The sequence below is a fragment of the Marmota monax genome, unplaced genomic scaffold (genome assembly GCF_021218885.2).
Source record: "Marmota monax isolate L192 unplaced genomic scaffold, Marmota_monax_Labrador192_F-V1.1 WCK01_AAM20220418_F8-fsc00029, whole genome shotgun sequence".
Lineage (NCBI taxonomy): Eukaryota > Metazoa > Chordata > Mammalia > Rodentia > Sciuridae > Marmota > Marmota monax.
Genome location: NW_026693024.1, coordinates 17,258,720 through 17,285,456, shown reverse-complemented (window position 1 = coordinate 17,285,456; position 26,737 = coordinate 17,258,720). Strand labels below are relative to the sequence as shown.

Below are 26,737 nucleotides of genomic sequence, written 5' to 3'. Positions count from 1 at the left end.
ATTATTATGGGACAATGCGTGTGAAATCCCTTATACTGAATAAACAACCAGGCAATGGGATATGTGTTCATATGAAACAGAGATCTCTTTCCTGCTACCAATTATGGTACCCTGTGGTTCTCCACTCTTAGTGTGAATGACACACCTTCCTTCATAGGGTTGCCTGGCTTTCAGATATCACCAAAGCAATGAGAACAGGCAGGTTGGGAAAAGATCCAAGAATTTGTGGAAATGAAAATCAAATTCATTCAAATTAAAAACTCAGTGGATGTGTGAGCAACAGAAAATACTCCACGGAAGAAAGTACAGAAGAGATTTAAAGAAAGTACTCAAAATATTGCATTGTGAGACAGAGATGGAAAGTGCAGGAAAGAGGTGAACCAACGTGAAGGATAGCATGACAAGACCAAATATACATCTAATACGAGCATCAAAGGAAAGAGGCATAGGAAAGCAGAGGTGTCATTGTGAAAATTTTCCAGAACTGGTGAAAAGCATGAGTTCTCAGATTCAGGAAGTACAATAACTCCATCAAGAGAAAAACTAAAAAGTCAACAATTAAACATATGACATGAAATTGCCAAACTCCAAGGATAAAAATTTTTTAAAAGTATTCAGAGAGCCAAATGCCATGGTACATGCCTGTAATCCCTCCCAGTGGCTTGGGAGGCTAAGGCAGGAGGATCGAGAGTTCAAAGCCAGCCTCAGCAAAAAGTGAGGCGCTAAGCAACTCAGTGAGACTCTGTCTCTAAAAAAAATACAAAATAGGGCTGGGGATGTGGTACAGTGGTGGAGTGCCCCTGAGTTGAATCCCCAGTACCCATCCCCCCAAAAAATATTTAAAGAAAACAATTATTAGCTATAAATTAATCACAATTAGATTAACAGTGACCTTCTCAAACATCAAACACACCAATAGAAATCTGGGGACATAGCTCAGTAGGTAAAGTGCTTGCCTTGCATGTATGAGGTCCTGGGTTTAATCCATAGCAACACAAAAAAGAAAAAAAAATTATACCAATAGAATTCATAAGACAATGGAATAGTTTCAAAATTCTGAAATTGTCAACTTATTTAGTTGCCAGTTACTTAAAGATTCAAGAATGAGGGCTGAGGCTGTGGCTCAGTGGTAGAGTGCTTGCCTAGCACGTGTGAGATATTGGGTTCAATTCTCAGCACCGCATGGTAAATGAATGAATAAAATAAAGGTTCATCAATAGCTAAGAGAGAGAGAGAGAGAGAGAGAGAGAGACTGATTCAAGAATAAGAACAAATAATAACATTTTAGCCCAAGACTGAAAGAATTGACTACCTGCAGACAATCCCACTAAAAGAACTATTTAAGGTAATACTTAAAGAAGGAAATGAAAAGCCGAGTACACCTCATCCTAGCCACATAGGAGGCCGAGGCTGGAGGATCATAAGTTCTAGGTCAGCCTGGGTAACTCTGTGAGACTCTGAATCAAAATTTATAAAGGGCTGCAGATATAGTACAGTGGTACAGCACATGCCCAGCATGCATGAGGCTCTGGGTTCAGTGTCCAGAAAGTGGGGGGAGAAAAGAAGTCCAGAAGGAAGATAAAGGCATGAATGGTGAGGAAAGAAATCAGTCAATATGTGGATAAATCTAAATGAGCATCAGCAAAATAAAACCTGTGTGGGAGCAATAAAATGGAAGTGGGACTCAAATATGGTCAACAGAGTCAATAGTAAGGGAGGAGGGACTGGAGTGGAAGCATTCCAGAATATCTGTGTTGCTTTGGGGGAGGATGGAGATGCTGATCCATTTTATTTTAACTAATCAATTTGTTCTAATCGGTTATACATGACAGCAGAATGCTCTTGGATTCCTTGTACACAAATGGAGCACAATTTTTTACTTCTCTGGTTGTACCCAAAGTAGGGTGCTGATCCAGCTCATGTGAAAGTGACAAAGTGATCTCTCAAAAAGAAAGAAAGTTACTTCCAAACCAAGGACTGGGGGAGAGCAAGGTAACACAACCAGCAATCTATTAAGAGGAAGAATGAAGTGGGAAAAGCAGATGGAAATTTCTTTTAAAAAGGCAGCAAACAAGATGAAAAGGTAAAAACAAATCCGAATAAATCCATATTCAGAATACATCTAAATAGGCTAAAATTATCTTTTTTTTTTTCTTAAACAAGATTTTTCTTTTTCCTCCACAAGGACTCTCCAGGTAGCACGAGGGCAGGGGAAGTACTTAACTTAGGCTTCGTGATGTTCTAGGCATAGGTGGGGGAAGGGGCTGGGTCCAACCCCACGTCCAGTTTGAAGGTATTCCCATCTCGGTCGCTCGCTGTGCTAAGTGAATACATTCAACTAAGCCTCTTCCTCTGGATTCTCAAGTCCCTGGAGAATGCACCCCTAGGCTCTTATGGGGTGGGAGACAAACTCCCTTTCCTAGCTGCTCTGGGTGGGAAAGAAGAGCGGGCAGTCAGCGGTGTGCCCCAGACACTGCACCCATCTTGTGTTCAGCCAAGGGTCGGTCGAACCAAGAGCCTCCTTGAGGCCAGCCTACGGCTGGTCCTTCAGCTGTCATTTCCCCTGCCCTGCTAAATGAGTTTCTCTCTCCCCAAGTTGTAATAAAATCTTTTTTCCATGGGGGTCATCTGTTCTTTCTCCCTGGTAGTTTAATGATTTTATTAATTCATTTACTGTCACACATGATGAGTTTAGAGAGGGAGAAGTTACAAACCATGTGACTAATCTGCCAGCTTTAATCAGAAGCCACAGATCCAACTATGCTATGACTAGAAAGATTGACAGCCAATGCAAACAACGTGAAGCACCATCATATAGAAGAGGAAGAGGACTCCAAGTGTAGGTGACCCTCTGTAGAGATCTATGACAGAGGCTTGCAGGGACTAAATTAAAATCAGTTTTCATAGCAAAAAGTTCACAACAGATGTACCAGAAGGTCAGAGATCAGAGAAAATCTAGTAATCTCTTCTGTCCCACTTTTTGTTCACTTCTCTTCAGTAACATAACTAGGTAATAATACATGCGTTACTTGAAGGAGGATTTAAATTTTTTTTTTTTTTACACAGACTGTTAGGATCTCAAGATCAATGAGATCAATGAACAATATAAAGGCTATTCCTTGAAGTGCATGAAAATCAGCACAGAGATCATTGGAATTAAATGGCATTTAGATGCTCAGTTACTTTTGCTTGGAGCATGGGAAGCAATATAGTTTATTGGCTTTTGAGTCAGAAAGAACAGGGTTCAATACCCATCTCTATCAATTCCCATCTCTATCAATTCCCATAACCAAACCAAAACAAAGAAGAACAGACACACACCCCCACTCTGACATTGGACAGCTAGATGACCTTGGGCAAGTTATTTAACATCTCTGAGCCTCAATTTCCTCATCTGTAAAATGGAAACCATATTCCATTTGTCACAGGATGGTTATGAAAATTAAGTGGGGTGCTACATGGAGAGGGTCTGGTGCTCGGCCTGGCATGCTGTACAATCTCAGTGCATGTCCCTTCTGTGTCCTCTCCACACCCTATCATCCTGGTGCTATCCATTTCTTGTTGCCACTAGTGAGAGAGAAATGAGATGTACATTAATAAATAATATGATTTTTAAAAATTACTCTGTGATAACAAAATAACATCATTCCCCAAATGGTGTAAAAATACACTGGAATTTTGAGTCAGGAGATGTCCATTCTTCACTAAGTCATTGATTGTGGCTGAGTATACAGCCTGAGCTCTCGGGCCCTCAATTTCCTACAATGAGAGACAATAATGGCTCAATACAAGTTTATTAAATGAACAAATGAATAACAAAATGGAAATAAAATCCCAAATGGACGAACCACTCCAATGAACAAGGGCTTTTGTTTAAAGTAGAGATGCCTAAACCAACACAAGTCTGAGGGAATAGCAGCTTTTCAGCCAGAGGTGCAAGACTTGTGGAGGAAGCCTTCGTGAGGTTCAGGTTCATGGAGGCTGAGACTCCAGGGCTCCAGAGCTCACCAAGGAGCAGCCTGAGTTTTCCCATGTGACCCTCCCCGTCCTGACTCCCACTCAGAAAAACAGCTGTCCCCGGCAGAGACCACTGTCCACCCCAGAAAGCATGGATCTCCATTTCCAGATAGAATAAACCCTAAACAGAATGGGCACCTGTAGGCGAAGTTGGAGAAATAACTCACCGATCAATGGTGGCACCAGCCTAGGAGAACTTGAAGGTTCCTTTTGACACGTGCATGAAGTCTGATTTCTTTGGTCCCTAACTAACCCCATCTCTGTACCAAATGTTCAGCGGGGATAAAAAGGACATTCTCTTCAGAAGAATGATTTTCTTTCTTTATGACATTTAGTAGAGTGCTCTGCAGGCAGTTGATACTTCCTGGTCAATCAGGTACTGATGCTTAGTCAACTTTAAGGGAAAAGATATTAATAACTTACGCCTGGAGTGTGAGGGCTCTTGGAATAAGGAAAGTAATTCTGGTAATCTGCTCAGTGCCAAGAAGTTCCCTTCTCTGCCTGCTGCTGGGCCTGCCTATCCCCCTCATGATTTACACCCTGGCCATTGTTATTGAACATGGAGTAGGATTCTGATGTCATAGTAACAATATGTGACTTTTTTGTTGAGTTAAGTCAATAAACATAGCTGACTTTGATCAATATCAACAACCATCCCAGGGGGTGAGTCTTCCCAATCGTTGCTTGTGAATGATTTTCAGTCAGTGTGTGATGCCATCATCTTTCTCTAGGACTTAATCCTTTTTAGGAGTTCCAATTTAGCTCAGCACTCCTAACCTCCTTCTGGAATCAAATAGGTCAATGATATTGCCAGCCTAATATGTCCTACCTAGCCAGCTTCCATTTAAAAAAGGGTAAGCTGTTCTCTCCAAATAAATTAACAAGAAATTAAACAAATCAGTGCAAGCCATCTATAGAGATTTCACTTTGTAATTTGTCTACTTTGGGATATTTATTAGTTACATAGACCCTTTCTTCTAGAAGTATCTCTGAACCTTGAAAAACTAGGAGGCTTCTATATGCTAATGATTTTCCCTAAGAATCAAGCAGTATTTAGGTCTCTGGGAAATATTTTTGCACTGAACACAGCTTGAAGACCTGGATGCTCTTATGTGGTCCATTAGACTCAGAATTTCTTCTTGGAACATGGAAAGGAGATTAAAGGATGAGAAAAATGGGATTAAAAACCAGTAAGAGTAGATGAGACATGTGAACACCTGTTTGGCCTCTGCGTTATCCTCTCTTTCTAAGATGGATACAGGGGGCTGGGGTTGTGGCTCAGTGGTACAGCGCTTACCTTGTATGCACAGGCCCTGGGTTCCATCGCCAGCACCTATATAAACAAACAAACAAACAAACAAATAAATTTATTGTGTTCATCTACAACTAAGATAATATTTAAAAAAAAAAAAGATGGATACAGAACTCCACTCTAGATTTTCATTCTATGCAAGGGAACTTAAGAAAGAAAGACAAAGAAGTCAGGATGTGGAAAAGAAAATGACTTGCAGAGAGTTGTACCCAAAAGGAGGTCAGAGGACCAGTACAACTGAGAACAGAAGGGAAAAAAACTGGGGACTGGGAATATAGCCTCGTGTAGAGATTATGCTTAACTTGCATAAGGCCCTGGGTTTGATACACACACACACACACACACACACACTTCTAGGTTTAACCTAGAGGTTCTGTAGGTCTGGGACATGGACTGAGAATCCATACTTTGGATTCATCCCACAATGATTCCAGATTTGTGGACGACAGTGAAACGAATTAAACAAATTAGGAACTAATTTTTAGCTCTGGCCTTGAAAATAGGGCTGAGGATGTTTAAAGTTGGTTGTCAGGATACTTTCCTCTCTATTCTCTCACCTCCTCTCCCTACTTTCAAGCAGTTAAACCATTTGTGTTCACCAGGGTGAAAAGGGAATAACCCTTCAGTGTCTTCCACAAATCTGAGATCCTTGGAGAAATAGATAAAAGCATTTGAGAGCTGCAGCGTGGAGTGTTGAGGAGGGTGAGGCTTCCCTCCAGTCACTGCTAGAAAAAGATGGTCCAGGCAGAGAAGAATTAGAGAGAGGAGCCCCAGAGGACCCAAGTGCCCTTGGACCCTCCCTGGGGTGAAGACGTGTTTGTGGGAGTTAGAGGAAGAGTAGATCCTGCAGATTCCCAGCCCAGTGATAACACCCTAGCCATCCTGTGGCCACACTGCCAGAAGTTTTGGAGCCTTGGCTTGATACAAGGCTGTGAGCTGCTGCTGCTGCTGCCTCTGCCTGCAGAGAACAGGGAGGGAACAGAAAGCAGCAGGATTGAAGGGGCCAGGTGGACAAATCAGATTCCTTGGCCTCTTCCTCAGTTCTGGGGGATCTCATAGTTTTTTGCAATTATTTGGGGACACAGTTTGTTCCTTTGCACACTTGGGTCAATGTATCTCTGTCAAGTACATTCTGTAACCTGGCCTTTGGTCCTGAAGAATTAATTTGGAACTAAAGAACTGAATGGCGCCCTCTGCTGAAAAGTCACTGAACTGTCCTCAGGGACTGTGAGTGCTGGGCACAGTCTCTTTGAGCTGGGCAGTGGGAACCATGATGGTTTATATGAAGTTTTTGTTGTCTGCCTTCCAAAAATTGCTTAAAATGTAAAATATCAACTTAAAGCCATTTAAATAAATAAAGCCATTTGTGACATATTTCCAAAAGTAAATCTATGTGAATAAGTATTTAATTAAAATACTTAAGTATGACCATCTCTACTTGTCCCTAAATGGTAGAACCTATGCTGTGATCACATTTTTATTTGCAGAATGTGTGGCTGGAATACAGCGAATATTTGTTGGATGTCTTTTTTTTTTTTTTTTTTGCATTAGTAGGGATTGAACCCGAGGGCACTCTACCACTGAGCTGCATCCCCAGCCCTTTTGAAAGTGTTGGTTTTTAAAAAAAATTTTTTTAGTTGTAGACGGACACAATATCTTTATTTATTTTTACGTGGTGCTGAGGATCCAACCCAGTGCCTCATACATACGAGGCAGGCGCTCTACACTGAGTGCAGCCCCAGCCCCTAAAAGTGTTTTATATTAAGACAGTGTCTCCCTAAATTGCTGAGGCTGGACTCACTTCTGCCTCAGCCTTCCAAGTCACTAGGATTACAGGAATGTGCCACCACACCTAGCTATATGTCATTTTTTTAATGTTTGTTTTGTTTTGTTTTAATTAGTTACACATGACAGTACAATGACCTTGACATATCATACATTTGAATCAGATGGGATATCTCATTTTTCTGAGTATACAGATTGCAGAAAGTATGTCAATTTTTAAAGTACCGTGTGTATCTTTTTCTCCTTAGTTCACAGTTCCTATTTTGGTACTGCCTCTCAGGGAAGGCACTGTGTTGATCTGATTGCATAAAAGTGATATTACTGGCCTGGGGCTGTAGCTCAGTAGTACGAGTACTTGCCTAGCATGTGTGAGGCCCTGTGTTCAATCCTCAGCACCACATAAAGAAAAATAAATAATGGTATTCTGCCCATCTACAATTAAAAGATTAAAAAAAAGTGATATTACCATTTGTCTCTGGCATGGCAATTAGTACATGGTCTGAGAAAAATTGTGTTTAAAAGGAAAGGGGAGATTAAAAGTACCTTAACAATGAAAGCTAATCTTCACAAATTTTATTTTGAAGTATTTTTCCAAATACACAAAAAAATTTGCATAACATAAAAGTTGAAGAAAATAAAGAATTGAAAAAACGTGCATGAGCAGGTGTTTAGGATACTTTCCTCTCTATTTAGGCCAGAGCTAAACACCATTCAGTAAACATTTATCCCATTTGTGTTTGGCACTATGGATACAAAATGTCAGGAAAACGTGAAGTGACAATAAGGCGAGGCTTTTCTTTCCTTTGTATTATTTATTAGTCCTTCATTATTTACGACGCTAGTGACACTCTGGTCTTCTGTGACACCATTTCTGCAAGGTATCATTCATCTTTCCTTCGTTCATTTTACAGCTTTTGAATTTGGGTCAACAAGGAGCCAATCTGGACCCAGAAGAGTGACTTAACAGAGGGGAAAATACACCAAAGGTGAGTTCAGGCTGGCCGTGATCTGGCAGGATTTTTGAGAGTGTTTTCTGAAGGGGCGAGCTGAGACTGTCATTCAGAATTGAAGGTCTGCCATCCCCTTTCCCCTCTCAGCCTCCCTCTCTTTCCTCTGACACCACCCCTTAAACTTCTCCCCTTGCCTTTTCTACATTGCTGGTGTATATAGGAATTTTTCGGCAGAAAGTTGCCAGAGAAATTTAAACTGATGACCTGACTTGTCTTGTGTAGATCTAATTTCCTAATTTCAGGCTGTACTTGTCCTCAGCCTGAAATTAGGAAAGATGCTGAGAAGTATTGCATTTCCCCCTCTCCATCAGTTTTTCAAGGGACCCTAGTGCTGGAGGAAAAATGAAGTGAAAGTCAAAACCAAACCTTGAGAGAGAAGGACCATGGCCGGTGTGTGAGGAAGCCTAGCTGCAAAGGTAGACCCCATGAGGAGTAAGGGGAGAGGCACGTTCACTGCAGCCGGTGGTGGACAGGGAAGAGTGGGGGCTCCTTCCCATCTGTGTAGACCCGCTCCTCAGTCCCCAGAGGCAGACCATGACTGCTTTGCACAGTGACTACCATTCGGCGTGGACTTCAGGATGAGTGAGGCAAGCAACTGCACTTCAGCATTGATTAGCAAGGATGATGCTCCAGCCATCATGGGTCTCAGGCCTTCAGCTGGAGGGATGGGCCCACAGGTGCTTCTCGTAAGTGCTTCTCAGTGGCTGCTGATTCAGTGAAGGGGCAAGATTCTCCGCCCCTGCAAGAGATAGAGAGATTTGACTGTTCCTCATTTAAAGCAGTTTGGGGGTGGCTTGGGCTTAATTGGGGCTGGTAGAAGCTGTTTGTCATTGGCTTTGGGCCTCTGTGGCGACCTCTGACGTGATATATCACGTGTGTACATGGTGAGCATCAGCCTTTGTGTGCAGAGATCTCTCTCTCTTCCTAGCGGGGGAGCAGTATGACCAGTTCTGCTCCATGTCTCTACTGCCTTGAGATTGTCCGGCTATGCGGCCTGTTTGATACTGAATGTGGAATGACACAGCTTTGGTCATTTTTACTTTGGAGAGAACATTTGAAGAGTTCTGTTTGTTGTTTGCGTTCTGGTTTTGAAGACCCATATATTTTTGTTAGCTCAAGATATCCTATAATGGACCCAAACAAGGTGAGCCATGTCATGGCCCCAAGCCAAACATGAGTTGGCGGTGTTGGCTTCAAATCATTTTAATTAATCACTATGGGTGGCTAATTGCTCTGTTCAATTAACTCTGCCACCTACGATAATGGAAAATAAGGATGTACTAAATCACTGTTTCAGGTAATAGTGTAGCTTCCTTTGGAAAAAAAAAAAGCTAATGAAAATAATCATTAAAATGTTTAATTTCTGTTCACTTTGGTGGTGAAGGTGGAACTTACCAACTGGTAAATAAGATGGGAAAAATCTACATGTTCCATAAGCTGTCAATCCATCAACTCTTAATTCTTGGTTGTGGATTCATGAGGATCAGAAATTCCTAGATGGTCTCTTTTTGGAGGGTCTAGTTATGTCATTATCCTGCATCGATGTGAATCTCACAGGAGCAGCTGTGGTTCTCTTTGGCTTGTGTGAGGGGAGATGCACGTGAGCACTTAAATCATAATTTTCCATTTTTTGGTACTGCACCACTTTTTAGGCCTTCTTGTTGTAGGAGTCAAGAACTCTAGATGTGTTGTGGGAAGACTACTATGCATGACCAACTTCAAGGGAATTTTTGAACCAAAGGATCCTTTATGGTTATAAAATTGAAATTTGACAGAAGAAAAAGTTTTGGAGAAAATACTGTATCTACACATCATTGTGGCTTCATTGTGCCTCTTTGAGAGGTCAATATAGTCTGAGGAGGCAATCTATTTGCTTTTCTGCTTTATCAAGGAGAAAGCAGCTATCATACCTACCTTTAAAGTTTTGCAGTTCAAGAAAGTGAAATCTACAGATTTTATTCTAAGTTACCTGACTTTTCATCTGGCATTCTGGATACTAGATAATAAATGATCCAGTCCCCAAGAATATCCCTTACTTGCTTTTGCATACTTCCTTAAAAATGCTTTGTGAGGCTGAGCACAGTGGTAACACCTGTAATCCCAGTGGCTCAGGAGGCTGAGGCAGGAGGATCATGAGTTCAAAGCCAGCCACAGCAAAAGCAAGGTGCTAAGCAACTCGGTGAGACCCTGTCTCTAAATAAAATATAAAATAGGGCTGGGGATATGGCTCAGTATTTGAGTGACTGAGTTCAATCCCCAGCACCAGCCCCCAGAAAGACTTTGTGATTACTTCAGAAAAGTCATAGTAATGATTTACCACCAGTTTTCTGGCATTTCTCTCTGCTCATGGCTTTTTTTTTTTTTTTTTTGCACTAGGAATTGAACCCAGTGGTACTTCACCAATGAGCTGTATCCCTAGCTCTTTTCATTTCCAGATAGAATCTTGCTACATTGCTTAGGGCCTTGATAATTTGGTGAGTTGACCATAAACTCTCAATCCTCCTGCCTCAGCCTACTGAGTCACTGGGATTGCAGGCATGCACTGCCACACCCAGCTGGTCATAGGCTCTTGATTTATGGTTTACTCTACATCTATGTCTTCTGGTTGTTGTCTGTCATGAATTAATTCTAAAAGAAAAGTTTTATAAGAAGGCTGTTTGGGAATTAGCAAAGTGTTTTTCAAATATCTCCACTCAAGGTTATTTCAAAACTAATCTTTGGTTTCAGATTCTTAACATTTCAGATGTGCCTAATAAATTCTGGTGACATAGTTGATTTTCAAAACAGTGCTTTTCAATTTAATGTGCATACAAGTCACCTGGTGATCTTGTTCATCTGGAGGTGCTGATTGAGTAGGCCTGGAAGGGACAGAGATGCTCTAGTCTAACAAGCTCCCAGGGGATGATGCTGCTACAGTCAGTGAGCAGCAACGGACCAAAAGCCACTGTTAGTTTAAACTAGGTAGTTTGTGCTTTTCAGGTGGAGGTGGTGGGGTGATGTGTACATTAGGGTTGTTTCCATACTAATTAGAATAATGCACTTTAAAAGAAAAGCTTTCACAAGTTAGGGTCTGATCAATTGGAGTATTTTCTACAAATGCCGTTAAAAAATAAAGAAGCTTGGTACTTGGTGTTAGCAATTTGAATTTTGGGACTCTTAATTGTTTTATACTTGCAACCATAATGATGAGTCTGGTTAAAGTAACTGATCAGTTATATTTTTTAAAAAACTCTAAAACTGAACAAGCCAATAGGTTGTTTGTATGGAATAGATTCAATAATGTGTTAGAATTTACACTGTAGAATTCTGTAGGTGAATTGTGTCAAGAACCTCGTGGTCAGTAGAGCATAATGCATTAAACTTTAAGAGAACTCAGTACAATCCTTAGAGGATACAGTTGTATTCAATGACATACCAAATACTAAGAGCTCAACATGTATTAAATGGCTCTCAATAAATAATTGTTTTCTTTTCTTTTTTAAAAATTTTAATTAGGTATATGACAGCAGAATGTATTTTGATTCATTGTATTCAATTGCAGCACAATTTTACATTTCTATGATTAAATAACTGTTTTTATTTTTGTTTATATTTTTGGTACTGGAGATTGAACCCGGGGTGCTCTACCATTGAGCTACACTACCAGCCTTTTTTACCTTTTGAGACAGACTCTTGCTAAGTTGCTGAGGGTCTTGTGAAGTCGCAGAGGCTGTCCTCGAACTTGTGATGCTTTTGCCTTAGCCTCCTGAGTTGCTGGGATTACCAGCATGCACCACGGTGCCCAGAATATTTGTTTTTTAATCATTTGATTTCAGTTGATGATTCACTAGCTGTCTTTAATGTTAGGATGGGAATTGACCTTGAATTGATGGGAACTGACCTGAATTCAGTTGTCATTTTATCCAAACAATTTCATTCAAAAATGATGAATTTAGGGGCTGAGCGTTGTGGCGCATGCCTGTAATCCCAGTGGATCAGGAGTCTGAGACGGGAGGATCTCAAGTTCAAAGCCAGCAATGGTGAGGTGCTAAGCAACTCAGTGAGACCCTATCTCTAATAAAATACAAAATAGAGCTGGGGATGTGGCTCAGTGGTTGAATGCCCCTGAGTTTAATCTCTGGTATGCCTCCACCCACAAAAACATAATGAATTTAAAAATTTGCTTTGAGTTACATGTGTTTATGTTCATTCATGTAGTCAGGAAGAAGAAAAATCTAACGCATGTTGGAATCATGTGATAGATGTAATTAATCAAAACTTGGTTACATTAGTTAATTCATTTCATCTTAAATATTACTTTATTCTCCAAAGACAGAAAATATAATAAGTTAATGAGAGTATACTGATTTATATCTTTAAAAATCTTCCCACTGCCATGGCCCTTCTTCCCCTAAAATACAAACAAGCAAAAACCTCCAATAACTTTCTAGAATTTGAACTCTGCATTGTCATATTTATTGAGTTTCTCCAGCTGTGATTGTATATAGTAGAATGTGAATCTCACTACTTTAACATTATTTTTCTATCTAATGAAATGCTTGGTAATAATTATCACATGATATGTGAAGCTCAAGGAGATCTATCTAAAACTACTTAACAAAGTAGACATCATAGCACATGCCTCATTTTTTTATCTATACAAAGTAAACACATAAAGCTACCTAACTTCCTTTCATTGTCATCTTTAAATGATCGTCTTACCTTTTAAAGAATAAAGGAAGGCTATTTTTTAAATCCAGGATGGACTTTGACCAAATTTATTTCTTTTGCAATTAGTGGATATGCTTCATCTACTAGTGAAAGGCCAGCAGCTTCTGTATTTGCTGATTTATGATTGGCAGATGGTTACCATGTCATAGGGGAAAAAATAAAAAAAGTTTCTTGGTGAAGAAATACTGTAGTAGTAATAGGATTTTCATGAGCTGAGTTGTCTCCCAATAAACTATTTGTTTCAGCTAAAAACAAAAAATAAAACCAACTGGGTCCAGGTTCATTGCAGATTTCTTCCTCTTATTTCTTTTCTGGTACAGCTTTCAGTGAATCAGTTACATGAATGTAGGACTACTGTATCATTGTCCCTTTAAATATTGTTATGCTTCCAAGAAATACCTGTGGAATGAGGGAAACAATTGAGAGCAAGGCTAAGAGAGATGTGCATTTTCCCCAATTTCCTCAAAATTCTACCCATCTTCTACTCTGAAGTTTTGTCTAGATTTGGCCCAATTCTTTTACATGTTTCTTCCTTTCAAAGCTTGGCTGTGAAGGCTGTCCCTCTCAAGAAGGAGATGGTTTCCTGTGCCCGAAATTTTGATTCTGATAGGGTGAAAAGGAAGATGAGATGTGGATACAGTTCAATCTCCTACAATTGAAGACCAATTAAAAGATCAGGTACAGATCTTCCCTGCCAGTAAGCACCAGGAATCACCTTACTCTGCTTGGCAAATACCTACCTAAGAAAAGAAGAGGATTTCTTCTAGTTGCAATGGCTTAGGCCAGTGATCCCCATGATTTGGGAGGCTGAGGCAGGAGGATTGCAAGTCTGATGCTAGCCTCTGCAATTTAGTAATACCCTGTCTCAAAAAATAATAATAATAATAAGGGCTGGGGATGGAGCTGAACGGAGCGCCCTGGGTTCAGTCACTAGTACTGGGGTGGGGGGGAAGATGCAGTGCTTCAGGGGGAAGAAAATACCTGGAGAGTCTGTGGGGTAATAGCAGTAGAGGGAAGCTAGGACTGGGGAGAAGAAGAAGTAGACTAATTCTGTTTATCATTTTTGGCAACTTGTCTTAGTGGATATGGTCAGAGGTGCCACAGAAAGTCGTTTGCTCTGCAGCCTGTATCCGGTACAGCATGATTTCTTTAAGTGCTAAAAGGCATTACAAGTTGAAGGTACTAAAAGTTTGGTTTTACAATTTCACTTATATGATTTAAACAGTGACTTGAATCATACAGATTGGGGGTGAGAGGGTATAGAATTCTTGGAGCTTGTTATCTGTAGCTAATACCTTGTCAATATCGTTAGATGCTTTCTATCTGAAGTTACTATCTGAAGTTTCAGCAGGGCCACCACCCTGTTGAGGTCAATATTCACTCTATTTGCAGATGAGGAAACTGAAGCTTAGAAAGAAGATCAGTAACTTCTCCAAGGCTACACAGCTAGTAAGTGATAGATTTGTGTATTTGATTTCAAAGTTATTATAGATTCAAAAATAATTGTCTCAAATAGAACATAAAGCCTATGGTTTTTCACAACAGATTTTTCTCCCTGATCTTTTGTTTTATTTTGTTATTGTCGTGCTAGGGATTGAACTCCAAGGTGCTTAACCATCAAGCCACATCCACCGGTCCTTTTTTATGTTTTACTTAGAGACAGGGTTTCCCAAAGGTGGTGAGGCAGGCTTTGATCTCTGGATCCTGCTACCTCAGCCTACTGGGACTACAGGCGTGCACTACTGCATCCAGATAGTGTCTCAGCTCTTACAGATGGGTTCTAATACTGGCTTTGACTGCCTAGCTCAGTGTCCTTGATGGTGCCAGCTACAATCTTTGAAAACCTCCATTTTGGAGGTTGAATGACAAACTGGACCAAATCGTTCTGTCAGCTCTTAGAATCTTTACAGGTAGTGAATTGAGTCTTTGAATCTGGCTTATTCAGTTTCCTAAATAGAATGCTATTTGGAAAAAAAATGTTTACCTTTAAAATTACTAGAAATTTATTACTTACCCATAATGATGGCTAACTACATTAGGTTATAACTGCATCCATTTACTGTGCTTCTTGCATACCAGTAAATACACTCAGTGCTGTACACAGATGATCACATTTACTCCTCACTATGGTTTTATAAGGTGGATTTTAAAGTTTCCCTTCTATAGAGCAGAAAGCCAAGGCCCAGAAGGTTTTGAGTCCTCCAAAGTCCAGTAGGCAGAGCGGCAAAGCCAGAATTCCAGCCCTGTGTGCTTGGCAGCAAAGCCCTTGTGTGTCTAAAGAAACACTGGTAAGCTGCATGTATTTTCCAGTTCTGCTTTAGGCCTACGGTTCATGGACAGTGCTTATTCAACCCCAGGTTTGCTTTTCTCTTTTTTCATCTTAATAAAACATCAACAGCTCCTGTCTTTGGTTTCACATGCACCTTCTGCCAGCTGAACCATGATGGGGAGAAGCAGAGTGGGAGGAGGTTACTGTGCTCAAGCCCAACGTCTCTCCAAGATCTCCTTTACAGCCCACAGCAGACGCGCCGCCCAGGCTTTGTGCCTCTGCCGGCAGGGCGCCACTCCTTCTGCGCGTCCGCGACCGGGCATTGAACTACGTTTCCCAGCGGGCCCCGCGGCAAGAGCGCGGGCTCGACCAGCCTTCCTTCCTCCTCGCCTCCCCTCGTCGCGGCGGTGATGATGCGCACGCGTCGGGCGCTGACGAGTGACGGTGCTCTGGCTCGCGATCGCGGCGGCGGCCTAAACAGCGGCAATAGGCGCAACAGCGGCGGCGACTGCAGGGACGACGACGACGGCGGGGCGGGCGCTGTACGCAGAGGGGAGGGGTAGGCGGGCGGCGCCGGCGGCTTCAACTGCGGCAGCGACAGCTAGGGCGACGGAAGAGGCTGCTCCGCCGGCCGGCGGTCGGGTTAGGCCTCAGCGGCGCCGGGAGCGGCTCGCGCCGTCCTCTGCGGGAGATCTCCATAGAGACCGTGACAAACAGACGCGGGGTCCGCGCGAGCTGCCGCTCTGGAGCCGGGTCCTCGGCCTCACCCTCCACCACCCCCCCGCCGCCGGCGCGCGCGCACCCTCGGTTTCTGCTCGCGACCTCGCGGTTTTCCGTGAGTCTGTGCCTTACTGTCTGGGCAGCGCGGGCCGACTTTTGGGCCGGGGCCGGGCGGGGGAGGCCCTAAGGCCGCCGCCTCTGCCTCTCCCGCCCGGGAGCGGGAAGCCGCCGAGGCTCCGCCATGGCCTCGGGAGTCGGAGGAGTAGGAGGGGGCGGTGGCGGCAAGATCCGGACGCGGCGCTGCCACCAGAGGCCCATCAAGCCTTACCAGCCGGGGCGACCGCAGCACCAGGTACGGGACGCGGGCGGCGGGCGGGGCCGGGTGTGAGGCCCCGGCGCCCCACGTGGAGAGCGGCCGGGAGGCCCGGGTAGAGGCCGGGAGGCGGCGACGGGAAGTGGGCTGCGCCAGGCCGGGCCTTGCGGCGCACACGTGGGGTTGGGCCGCCCTCGCCGTGCCCGGCCCGGGGCTGGCCCGGGGCTTTCCCCGGCGGGCGCAGGGCGGGAAAGGAAATACGGGGCTTGGGGCTACGTGGGCTTTTTTTTTTTTTTGGCGGGTTTTGGGGCTTTGACGGTATCACGCCCTTTGGAGGGGACAGGAAAGAGGTGGCTGGTGGCCCCGGAGCTGGCCGTCTAGAGGGGCGCGGGGAGGGGGTTGCCTGGACGGGCCTCGGGGCGCCGAGGAGCTGGGGGGCGCTCTAGGGCGCAGGGTGGCCCGAGGCCCTCGTCCCCTGCCCGAGGCCCTCCGGCGAGAACCGCGGCTTAGGTCCCCTCCTGGCCGTGGCTGCCGTGCGCCGGGGCGTTTTGAAAGTCCCTCCGCCCTTACGTCGGGCTCTGAGGCGCGACTCTTCCCTCCCTTTCTCTCCTCCCCCTCTGCATTTCGGAGGCTGGAGTCGGCCGATCCCTGCGGCTGGCCGGTCGCCGGCCCTGGGCTCCCGCACCTGGGGTCTTAACAGCCAGGTCGTGCTCCAGGGTTAGGTGCTCAGGACCCCGGGGGGGACACCCTGCGCCCGCGGGATGCTGGAGATGGTGAAAAGGGGGTTCCTCGTGGGTGTGGGTGAGACGTTTGGTTCCGAGAAAATCGCGCTTTGAGACGGGGCTCTTCGGGAGGACTGAGCGGGAAGCCTTGCCCTGTTTTGGCAGAGCCGCTAGTAAAACCTCTCAGTGGCTCTAAGGTGGGGAGTGCGTCTTCAGTGCTTTCAAACTACAGAGTACAGACCGCACAAGGACCTTGAGAACTTGTTGCATACTGTTAAAGGTACGTTTCCTCGATTGCTTGAACGTTGAACCCTTCAACGTTTTGTTTGGTGATATTGTTAAATTGTATCACTATCAACAGATTTTTAGAAGTAGAGATTTGAAGGAAATTTTATAATAGTGTATGTCGTGTTTTATGTAGTAAGTCGTTTTTTGCGTGGTTAGAAGTCTGGACATTATTAACACTCCCAACAATCCCCCCCCCCCCCAGATATTTGCAGAAAAGTTTGGTTTTCAGAGTTCTTTGTGAGAAACAGGGGTGTTTGGAGACAGATTTAAGATTAGAATTCAGGTCACAAGCCTGACCATTTAACCTTACGTAATCCTTTGTGTATGGAAGTTAGATTTACGTGCTTTCTGTTTCTCCTAAGAATAAACTGAATGCTTTCCTGGATCTTATGCTGCTATAGAAAAAAATGAATTTTTAAAAATAAGGACCAATGAATGGTTTGGATTGAATTTAGAAGGGAAATTATATATTCTAGGGTGGCAAAAGTTACAATCACAATTTATTTTAAAAAGTACTTAGATAAAAATCTAATTTTGGAGGGATAATGCCTTAATAGTACAACACCTAAAGTCCAAGTTGTTTTTAGAGCTGCTATGATTTCAGGCTGTGTGGTTTTATTTTAAATCTTGATAATTTATCATCATTTCTTATCTAAAATACTTCTTTCTTGTACCAGCCATTTGATTGAAAAAGAAAATATATTTTAGCTTTTGAACTGGGATCTGAGATATTTAGGGGTTTCTTGATCACTTAATACTGGCAGAGACTACGTAGTATTGGGGGATATATTAAAGTATATTCTTCTTATTATTATTTTTTTTTTCTTCATCTTAAAATAAGGACCTTTCTTAGTCCTTACTGGAACTTTGGTGGACCTGCTTGCTCTCAACTATACTAGACAATCCAGTGGATGTTTTGCAGCAGCTGCTGAGTCATCATGAATAGCAAGGAGCTTCATGACATGGCATGTTTTGTACTAATGTTAACTGATTAAGTGTTCAAGGTTTTCTGGGTGAAAATGAAGCCTTTGGTTTTGTAGTAGAAGGTTGGAATAAGAATGAGAGGTCTGGCACTGTTAGTTCATGGGTGTTTGCCAAACTCTGTCAGGCCAACTAGCTAGTGCAGTCACCCGGTACCTGTGACTTCTGCACATGTTCAGTTGACTTGTAATTTCCTGTTTTGACTTCTGGTTTAGCTCTGAGGGAAATGTGTAAAGATTAACATTTTCTCCTTGTAACTTATGATCTTTAAAATGTCACTGTGCTTGAAGATGTGGAGACAGAAATCCATTATCTTACTTAACTCACTGAGGGATAGTAACGCTTAAGAATTGTAGAATTGTTACCGCTGTTGACTAGTCCTTGCTTCCCCAATGTTGAAGTAGAACATCAGAGAAGCATGCCGAGGCAAGGTCAGAGTGGAAGGTAGAAGTTTATTAAAGGACAGCAGAAAAGACTTCTCCCGAAGGAAGAAGGGGACCCAAGAGATAGAATCCATGGAAGTGCGGTTGTCTCCCCTTTTTATACCTAGGGTCTTCATCTGGTCCCCCCACCCCATTCCTGTCCTTTGTTCTGTTATCTTTCAGTGATGGAATGTAGGTGGGAAGGCCCGAAGGGTGGGGCACAGGTGGGCCAAAGAAGTAATCTGGGCACTAAGGACTTTTGAGTCAGCATCTTCAAGTTTGCTGGGAGCTGTTTCATTAACACTCTGGGCTCTGGGCCTTGGGGACATTAATATTCCAAGAATTGTTCTGCTTTTCCCTGAATTCATTCTCAACATGGCCTCTATTTTGGATTTTACTCAATATTAGACCCGATTTACCTAACTACACTGACTACCTAACTTTAAATCTGGCTTCAGAAGCAAAAATGAAGAATAGCTTTGAACAGTGCAAGTTGATAATTTTCACTTGTATTCTTCTGCTTCTTATACCTTTTAGCTTAGACACTTTTATGAAGGGAATGGTATCATTTTTCTACTTGGGGGTGAATAGGTCACTAAAGAGAATGTGGTTAGTTCTTGTCACTTCCCATCTCATTTTTGTGTTGTTCTGAGGAGAGGTCAAACCTCTTGCCTTTTGTAATAGCTACTACAAATTATTCTAGCACATGAGCCAGCAATCAATTCAGAACTGAAAAAGAAAGGGCTTCTTCTGGAAGAAACTACTGCCACCTCCTGGTGAGAGGGAGTCACTTACTTTTTGCCTTCCAATTGGAGTTGTGAGATTTGTCTTCTGGTTTGAAGCTAAGGGAGTCCACTCAGCAGTTTTGAGGCTATAAGCAACCTAGTGAGACCCTATCTCAAAATAAAAAGGACTGGGGATATGGCTCAGTGCTTAAACGCTCCAGGATTCAGTCCTTGGTACAAAAAAAACAAAACAAACAAAAACAAAGATCAGGGGTTGGTAAACTTTTTCTGGAAAGGAACAGAAGGTAAATTTTTCTTTTTCTTTCTTTTTTTTTTTTTTACGTGTAGGTGGCACAGTACCTTTATTTTATTTATATTTATGTGATGCTGAGGATCGAACCCAGTGCCTCACATATGCTAGGAAAGTGCTCTACTAGACATGAGCTACAACCCTAGCCCCTCTCTCTCTCCTTTTTACAACCCTTTTGCATATGTTAAAACCATTCTTATCCTGTGTAAGAACAGGCTAAGGCCTGGATTTAGCCTACAGACCATAATTTGCTAAGCTGGTTTATATGATAGTGTGGTTTTTGTTTTGGTATCTTCTTTTTTGATACTCTGCCCCGGGTAAGTATGTCCTGTGTGCTCTCTGATGGCTAAAGTGTTTTTGGTTTTGGTAAGAAGGGATATTTAAAGGTTGAGTGTTAAACACATTCTAGAAGTCACTAAGTAGTTCTGACTTTTGTCTTTGTTTTATCCTAGATGCTTAATATTTTAAATGGATATAAAAATGGAAATAATTGATTGGAAAAACATACTCTAATGGGATTAACTGAGTTTGAATCCCATTAGATTGCTCTGATTTGGGCAATTTAAATTCTTAAGTTCCTCATTAGTAAAGTAAAACTTGTTGTGAGGGTTAAATGAGATAATATAAGTATAGCTTTAGTATAGGATCTGACATGTATAGTTAGGACTCCTTTGAAATTGTTGTGATGAAGTAGAACCTTTGAATTTAAATGTCTTTAAATTGTGTCTGATTTGGGGGGGTGGGCCGTTGAATGAGAGGTGCTTTACCACTGAGCCACATTCCCAGCCTTATTTGCTTAACTTTTATTTTGAGACAGGATCTGGCTTAGGGCCTTGCTAAATTGTTGTGGCTGGTATGGAACTTGTGATCCTCCTGAGTCACTGGGATTACAGGTGTACCCCTGATACCTGGCATGAATTGTCTGAACTTTGCTTCCTCTTAAAGGTTCTACCCCCTTCCCAAGTTCAATCCTTAATAGGTTTATATAAGATTTGAGATCTTTGTTTACTGAGTGATGAGGTGGTGAGACCAAATATTAAACAACTACTACCCTTTTAAGTATTTAGTATTTTCCTCATATAAGTGCCAGTCATTTTAAGTATATGGAGAAAAGCCACAAGTATTGTATTGAGAGCTAGGTTTGTTTTTTTGTTTTGTTTTGTTTTTTGGGGGAGTACTGGGGATTTAACCCAGGGATGCTTTACCACTGAGTCACATCGATACCCCTTTTTATTTTTCATTTTGAGACAGGGTCTCCCTAAGTTGTTGGGGTCTTGATAGATTGCTAAGGCTGGCCTCAAACTTGTGAGCTTCCTACCTTAGCCTCCAGAGTTGTTGGGATTACAGGTGGGTGCCACTGGTCCAGCTATTTACTAAATTTTTAAATTAAGATGACAAAAAAGTCCAAGTGTATCCTTTATTTCCTAGAAAGAACCTTGCTAAGGTAGGTAGCTATTAGTTTGAAGTAAAATGAAAACTTTGGTCTTTATCTAATGAAAGTAGTTTTCTTTAGGTAAAGAGTATTATTAGATTGCAATGGTTCCATATTTTAAAACACTTGTAGCTACTTTGATTATGGCTGAAATATATTTTTAAAAGATTGTGCATTGGAAAGCCTGTTGTAACTTCTTGCTGCCAGCTACAGCTAATTGTCAGAAATAAAATGATAAGATGGCTTTCTTATCCATATATGTCAGCTTGTCAGTTTGTTTGCTTTTGCTTATCTTTTTTCATAGTGTGATTTAAGAAATAAACTTTTACCCCAGTTTTCAAACATCTTAGGTGAGAAAAATGTGGATGTATCTTATGAATGTTTTTTAGTGGGCTTAACTGCTGTGAGCTTTTAATGGGTCATGAATTCTCCTTAGCTGCATTTATGGAAGAAAGTTTTTAAAAAGGTTAAAGTCTGTAGCCAATTGTAGAATTTTTGTTCTTTTATCAGAAAAGTATTTTAAGGGTCTAGAGAACTTGAGCTGCTTGGATGGGGTAAGTTTGGCCACTGAGTGACTAACAGCTTATAAAATATGTTAGTACCTTAGATTTAGAAGTTGAATTAAAGATATTGAAAGTGAATTTGGTGTATAACTGCATTAGAATTTAAATACCAATTACTTTTCCCCCTTATGGAAACAACTGTTAACCTAACAGAGAAGCTATGTTAAAATAAGTAATTTTAGAATGCATATATTTAAAAGCTGTAAATTCTGAAAGAATAGAGTGACTTATGCCTTTACCATTTCGTGGTTTTTAATAATTATTATTTTTTTTAAGTCAGGTAGATTCTTAGATTGTTCTTGGGATTTGAGGGAGCAAAGGAGAAAACCCATTTGGGAAACTATATGAAATGACTTTGAAAAAAGTTTGGGAAGGAGGGTCTAGTGACATGGGTGTTAAATGGATCAGGAAGGTGTATACAGAAAGAAAACTTTTTAAGGGATGGTGACAGGTTTCTGTGTAATGCAGAAACAGCAGTCAAAACAGCCAAACTTGACACTGGTGATTGTTTTTGGTTTTATCGTTACAGATCCAGTGAAATTATTTCAGAAAGGAGATTTCAGAATCTGAGTACTACCATTTAATAAATGATAATGTGAAGAAAAGCAAGTGGACTCAGGAGGCTGAGCCAGGAGGATCACAAATTCAAAGCTAGCTTTAGCAATTTAGCAAGACCCTGGCTGTAAATAAAAACTAAAAATGGGCTGGGGATGTGCTCAGTGGTTAAGCAAATTCCTAGGACAAACAAACAAACCCAGAAAGGAAAAGGGAGTGGAATAGAACTGAAGTAACAAACCTAAGAGAAGGAAATATGTATAGGAAGGATATATCCTGTGTCCATATTGGAAGATGCCTCTGATGAAAGATTTGTACAAAAAGAATGTCTTTATAATTGCAAATGAATTCTGAGTTGGTGTTGTATAGTAAAACTCTTCCCCTTCCCCCACTTTAGTCTTCTTTCCTTAATCCTTGAACTCTGATTAAATATATTTGAAAAGCTAATATGTCCATAGTGCTTTACACAGTGAATGTTCTTGATATACGTGTAGTATTGAATTTAATTTCACTGTGGCCTCCAAGTTGGATATTTAATTATTCTAAATCTCAGTTATTCCCACCTCCCCATCCCCTGGGGTTGAACCCAGGGTTGCTTTTTCCAGTCCTTTTTAAGTTTACTTTCCCAAAATTCATTTATTTTTATATAATAAGCCATACACTAGAATTTTTTATTTTTAATTTCAAGACAGGGTTTTGCTAAGTTGCCAAGGCTGGCCTTGAACTTGGCAATGCTCCTGCTTCAGCCTCCGTGGTTGCTGGAATAATAGGTGTGCATCACCATGCCTGATCTAATGACACATTTGATGTGTTTTGCCAAATGAAGAACCCTCAGTAATGGGGAGAGAACCCACTAGATTTGAGAAATCCAAGTTTAAAAATTTACTCCTTTAATCCTTCAGTTTAGCAAGACCCTCGTGTTATTAACTCATGTTATTTCTTATCATCTAGTGTAGACTTTGCTTCAGTGCCACAGGGAGTGTTTTTAAGATTTTAATGCCTTTTGTTGTTGTTATTGTTTTTCCTAAACACTTCATTAATTTGACTTTTTAGGATTGCTTTTCTGCTGTCATTTAACATTTTAACATTGGCTTAGTTATTTATCATTCCAGAGGATGGTTCAGTCTCTCCTTGCCCTTGGACAGCTTCAGTTGGTTTTTGTGGGCAAGAGATGTTAGTGGGGCATAAAAAATGATAATTGCTGAAAGTGAAACTTACATCATGCAAATGTATTACATGTTTTTTAGAGTTTTAGAATTGATGTTTTTAGAAACTTGCTCTAGAATATTCATATGTGGCAATAAGCTGTTATTTGAGCAGTGCGGCTGTAGGTAAATTAAACCCATGCACCAACAAATTTGTGCTCTGTGAGACCTGATGCCAGCTCTCACAGAACTGTGCTCTGGTAAAGGCCACAGACAGACTGTAATTACCATGCCATTTGGCAGATTGCCATCATGTGGTAGGTAGCAGGGCACTGCTGGTACTCTTGTAAGGGAATGAGTGTCAGAGGCGGTTTTCTATAGGAAAACTTCCATCAGGATGCTAGGCTTACTGCTGAAAGATCTGGAAAAAGTAGGACTTAAGTATTCACTGGACCTTTCTTCAGAGTACTTGTGTTTCTTCCTCGGTTTTTCCTTTTGTTACGTTGTGTGTGTGTGTGCACGCGCGCGCATGCCTCTCCCTCTCTCTCCATGTCCTTCAGAATAGGGGATTGAACCCGAGAGCATTCTATCTCTTGAGTTATATTCTCAACTCTTTCTATTTTATTTATTATTATTTATTTTATTTTATTTTTGGTACTGGGGACAACCCAGGGACACTTTGCCACTGAGCTACGTCCCCAGCCCTGTGTATGTGTGTGTGTGTGTGTATACACATTTTGAGATGGGGTCTTGCTAAGTTGCTGCGGCTGACTCAAATTCTCAATCCTCCTGCCTCAGCCTCAGAGTCCCTGGTATTACAGATGTGCACTGCTATTCCTGGCTTGTTATATTTTTTAAGTCATGAAGCATTCTTTCTTCAAACTGACTGTCCCCATTCCTGTAAAGACCTGAAGAGAACTCCTCAAGAACTCCTGAAAAGATAGTTGGGTTACACCGGGCCTTCTTTGGTAGTAAGGTCAATGAAAACTTAACTCCAAAAGGAAGCCATTTTTCCCCTTTTCCAATTCTTTTCACTCTCTTAATTTTTCATTAAGGGCTAAAGTGTTTGGTTCTTTAAAACTCTTTTAAAATTGACAGACAAGAAGATACTTCTTCAGATCTTATTCAGTATAATTCTGTGTATAATCAAGAGATGTTTTTTTCTTCTTGAGGAATTTTTAAACAATCCTGATATCTCCTAGTTGGTCATTTACTAAAAGCAAGTACATAATCTGTGCAAGTCTTTAACAAGTGGAAATAAAATTAGCTCCAGGGTGCATATTTACTTCTGATTGATTTTCGGAGTCGATATTATAAAGTTTATAATGTTTATAAAAACAAGTGTAATGGTTGGATGAACTTGATAATTTTGAAAATAGGGTGGTCTTTTAGGTAAAATGTTACTTTATATTATAGTTAAGTTTATAAGGTTATGTTTATCAAGGTCTTATTTGGTATAATATATAGGTCACTGAATTTTTAAATAATTTTAAGAGCGTGGCTCTCAGAATTTAATTTGCATAATGATAACTCCAAGAGCTTGTTAAAAAGAAATTTGTATTTATCTAAGTATAACAGTACTTCTGATCTGAAGACTTTTTGCGGGGTGGGTACCTAGGATTGAATCCAGGGACTCTCAATCCCTGAGCCACATCTCCCGTCCATTTATTTATTTATTGATAGAATCTTGCTAAATTGCTTTGGGTCTCAATAAATAAGTTACTGAGGCTGAGGCTGGCTTTGAACTTGTGATCCTCAGCCTCCCGAGCTGATGGGATTACAGGAATGTACCACTGCACCCAGTTGAGGACTACACTTTTTTGAGAATAATTATATTAGTCCTTTTATAATGATTAGATATGTGAACTGAAGAACAAAAGATGAAGCAGATGATTCTAAGCACATGTGCAAAGACACACATATAAGTGTATGTTTCAAGGGGATTTTTGAAGGATTTCAAGTTTATCTTAAGATATATTAGATTTTTGCCTTTATTGATAAGGTAACCCTAAGTTTGGATAGCATATGTGAAGGATACTCCTTTATTTAGGTCTTCTCACTTTTGTTCCCTTAGTCTACTTAGACAGTAGAAATTTGCATAGCCTATTATTTAATAAACACCCTTTTCAGACATTTTCTGTGCTTATGTAATGGGACACCCATCTCATTTTTCTTTCTCTTGATTTTTGTTCATGGCACTATCTCACATGTATGTTTATATGTGACATATTTTGTTTTTCTCCCTGATTGGGCAAAAACTTGTTCACCACTGTATCCCCAGTGTTTTGATTCTTTTTTTAAAAAATATTTTTAATTGTATATGGACACAATACCCTGATTTTATTTATTTATTTTTATGTGGTGCTGAGGATTGAACCCAGTGCCTCACACTTGTGAGATAAGTGCTCTATCACTGAGCTAAACCCCGGCCCCACCAGTGTTTAATTCTTGATGCACACTACAGGGTGCAGTTAGTATTGATTGAATGGAGAAAAGCAGTGTGTGAACTGCATTGTATTCAGTACAGTCTAAAATGGTCACTGCAAAGTTTGTTGTTCTGATTCACTTTAGGATATTTTCATTATATTTTAATTATTGTCCGACTAGTGTTCCACATGTATGTTTTCTAGACAGTTGAAGTTTGAGTCTTTTTTTTTTTTTTTTAAAGTATGCTTGATTATATTAACCTGTTGTAGAGGAGCTTTTCCCCCTAAATGTCATCATAATTTCCTAAAATGTGTCTAATTTCCTAATGTCTTTAACTGTAGTGTTGGTTCTCAAACTTTAACATAACATCAGAATCACTTGGGCGGACTAGGTAAGAAGAGAGTACATTAGGAGTACATTACCTGAGATTAATGCTACTGTAGCTGAGGGAACCACACATAGAGAACCACTAGGATTAGAATATGTTAAGCTTACTTTAACTTTGTCCTGATGACTTGTGTCATTTGAGGTATGTTTGATTATTTAAGTACTTTTTATTATTTACTGAATGAACTTTTTTTTTTTTTTTTGGAAAAAAATCCTTTTGCTGTCATTTACTGTGCCACTAGTAACTCTGTCCCACTGAAATTTTCCTGTGCTAAGCTGCTCTGGGCTGAGACTAGATAAGTTGGTTAAATTTTAGGTTAGAAAAGAGAAAGTATTGTAAGCACAGTTCATGTGTACTTCAGAGAATAAGCTTTTTCGTATCTGTTTTGATTATTCAGATTTGGTTTTTGATTGTTCTCTAACATATCTCCTGCTGACACACAAGTGACTTCTGGTTAAACATGGTGTCATTTTTATGTTGTTCTCTGCTTGCTTTAGATAAGGATCATGAGGATCCTTGATATTTTTATATTTTTACATTTCTATATTTTTATACTTTAGAAGTCCACAAATGACTTTTTCCACCCTAAGTTATTTCTGTAGTGCTTTAGCTAACCTATAACCTCATATCATATGTGTCTTAT

At 41.0% G+C, this 26,737-nt stretch overlaps 1 protein-coding gene and 1 long non-coding RNA gene across 7 annotated transcripts in view; one reads left to right on the top strand and one right to left on the bottom strand.

Annotated features, from left to right (window-relative positions):
• Positions 1-2,271: 2,271 nt before the first annotated feature.
• On the bottom strand, positions 2,272-15,864 carry LOC124098691 (uncharacterized). 3 transcript variants are annotated; one of them, XR_006853664.2, is made up of 5 exons: positions 14,849-15,622; positions 12,826-13,233; positions 8,491-8,863; positions 5,315-5,350; positions 2,280-4,411 (listed from the first exon to the last, which is right to left on the bottom strand). It is a non-coding gene; the product is annotated as an uncharacterized LOC124098691 (long non-coding RNA). The 3 variants fall into 3 exon arrangements; XR_009227675.1 differs by having other exon boundaries at positions 2,272-5,350; XR_006853662.2 differs by lacking the exons at positions 2,280-4,411; positions 5,315-5,350 and having other exon boundaries at positions 8,441-8,863; positions 14,849-15,864.
• Positions 15,865-16,042: 178 nt separating this feature from the next.
• Nup153 (nucleoporin 153) overlaps positions 16,043-26,737 on the top strand; it is a 60,069-nt gene continuing 49,374 nt past the window's right edge. For 3 of the 4 annotated variants that reach the window (XM_046453604.2, XM_046453605.2, XM_046453603.2), the window contains exon 1: positions 16,043-16,175. In XM_046453604.2, coding sequence (XP_046309560.1) covers positions 16,065-16,175 — 111 coding nt within the window. In that variant the 5' untranslated portion in view covers positions 16,043-16,064. Of the gene's footprint in view, positions 16,176-16,584; positions 17,139-26,737 lie in introns of those variants that run through there. The other variant, XM_058582415.1, reaches the window with a different exon arrangement.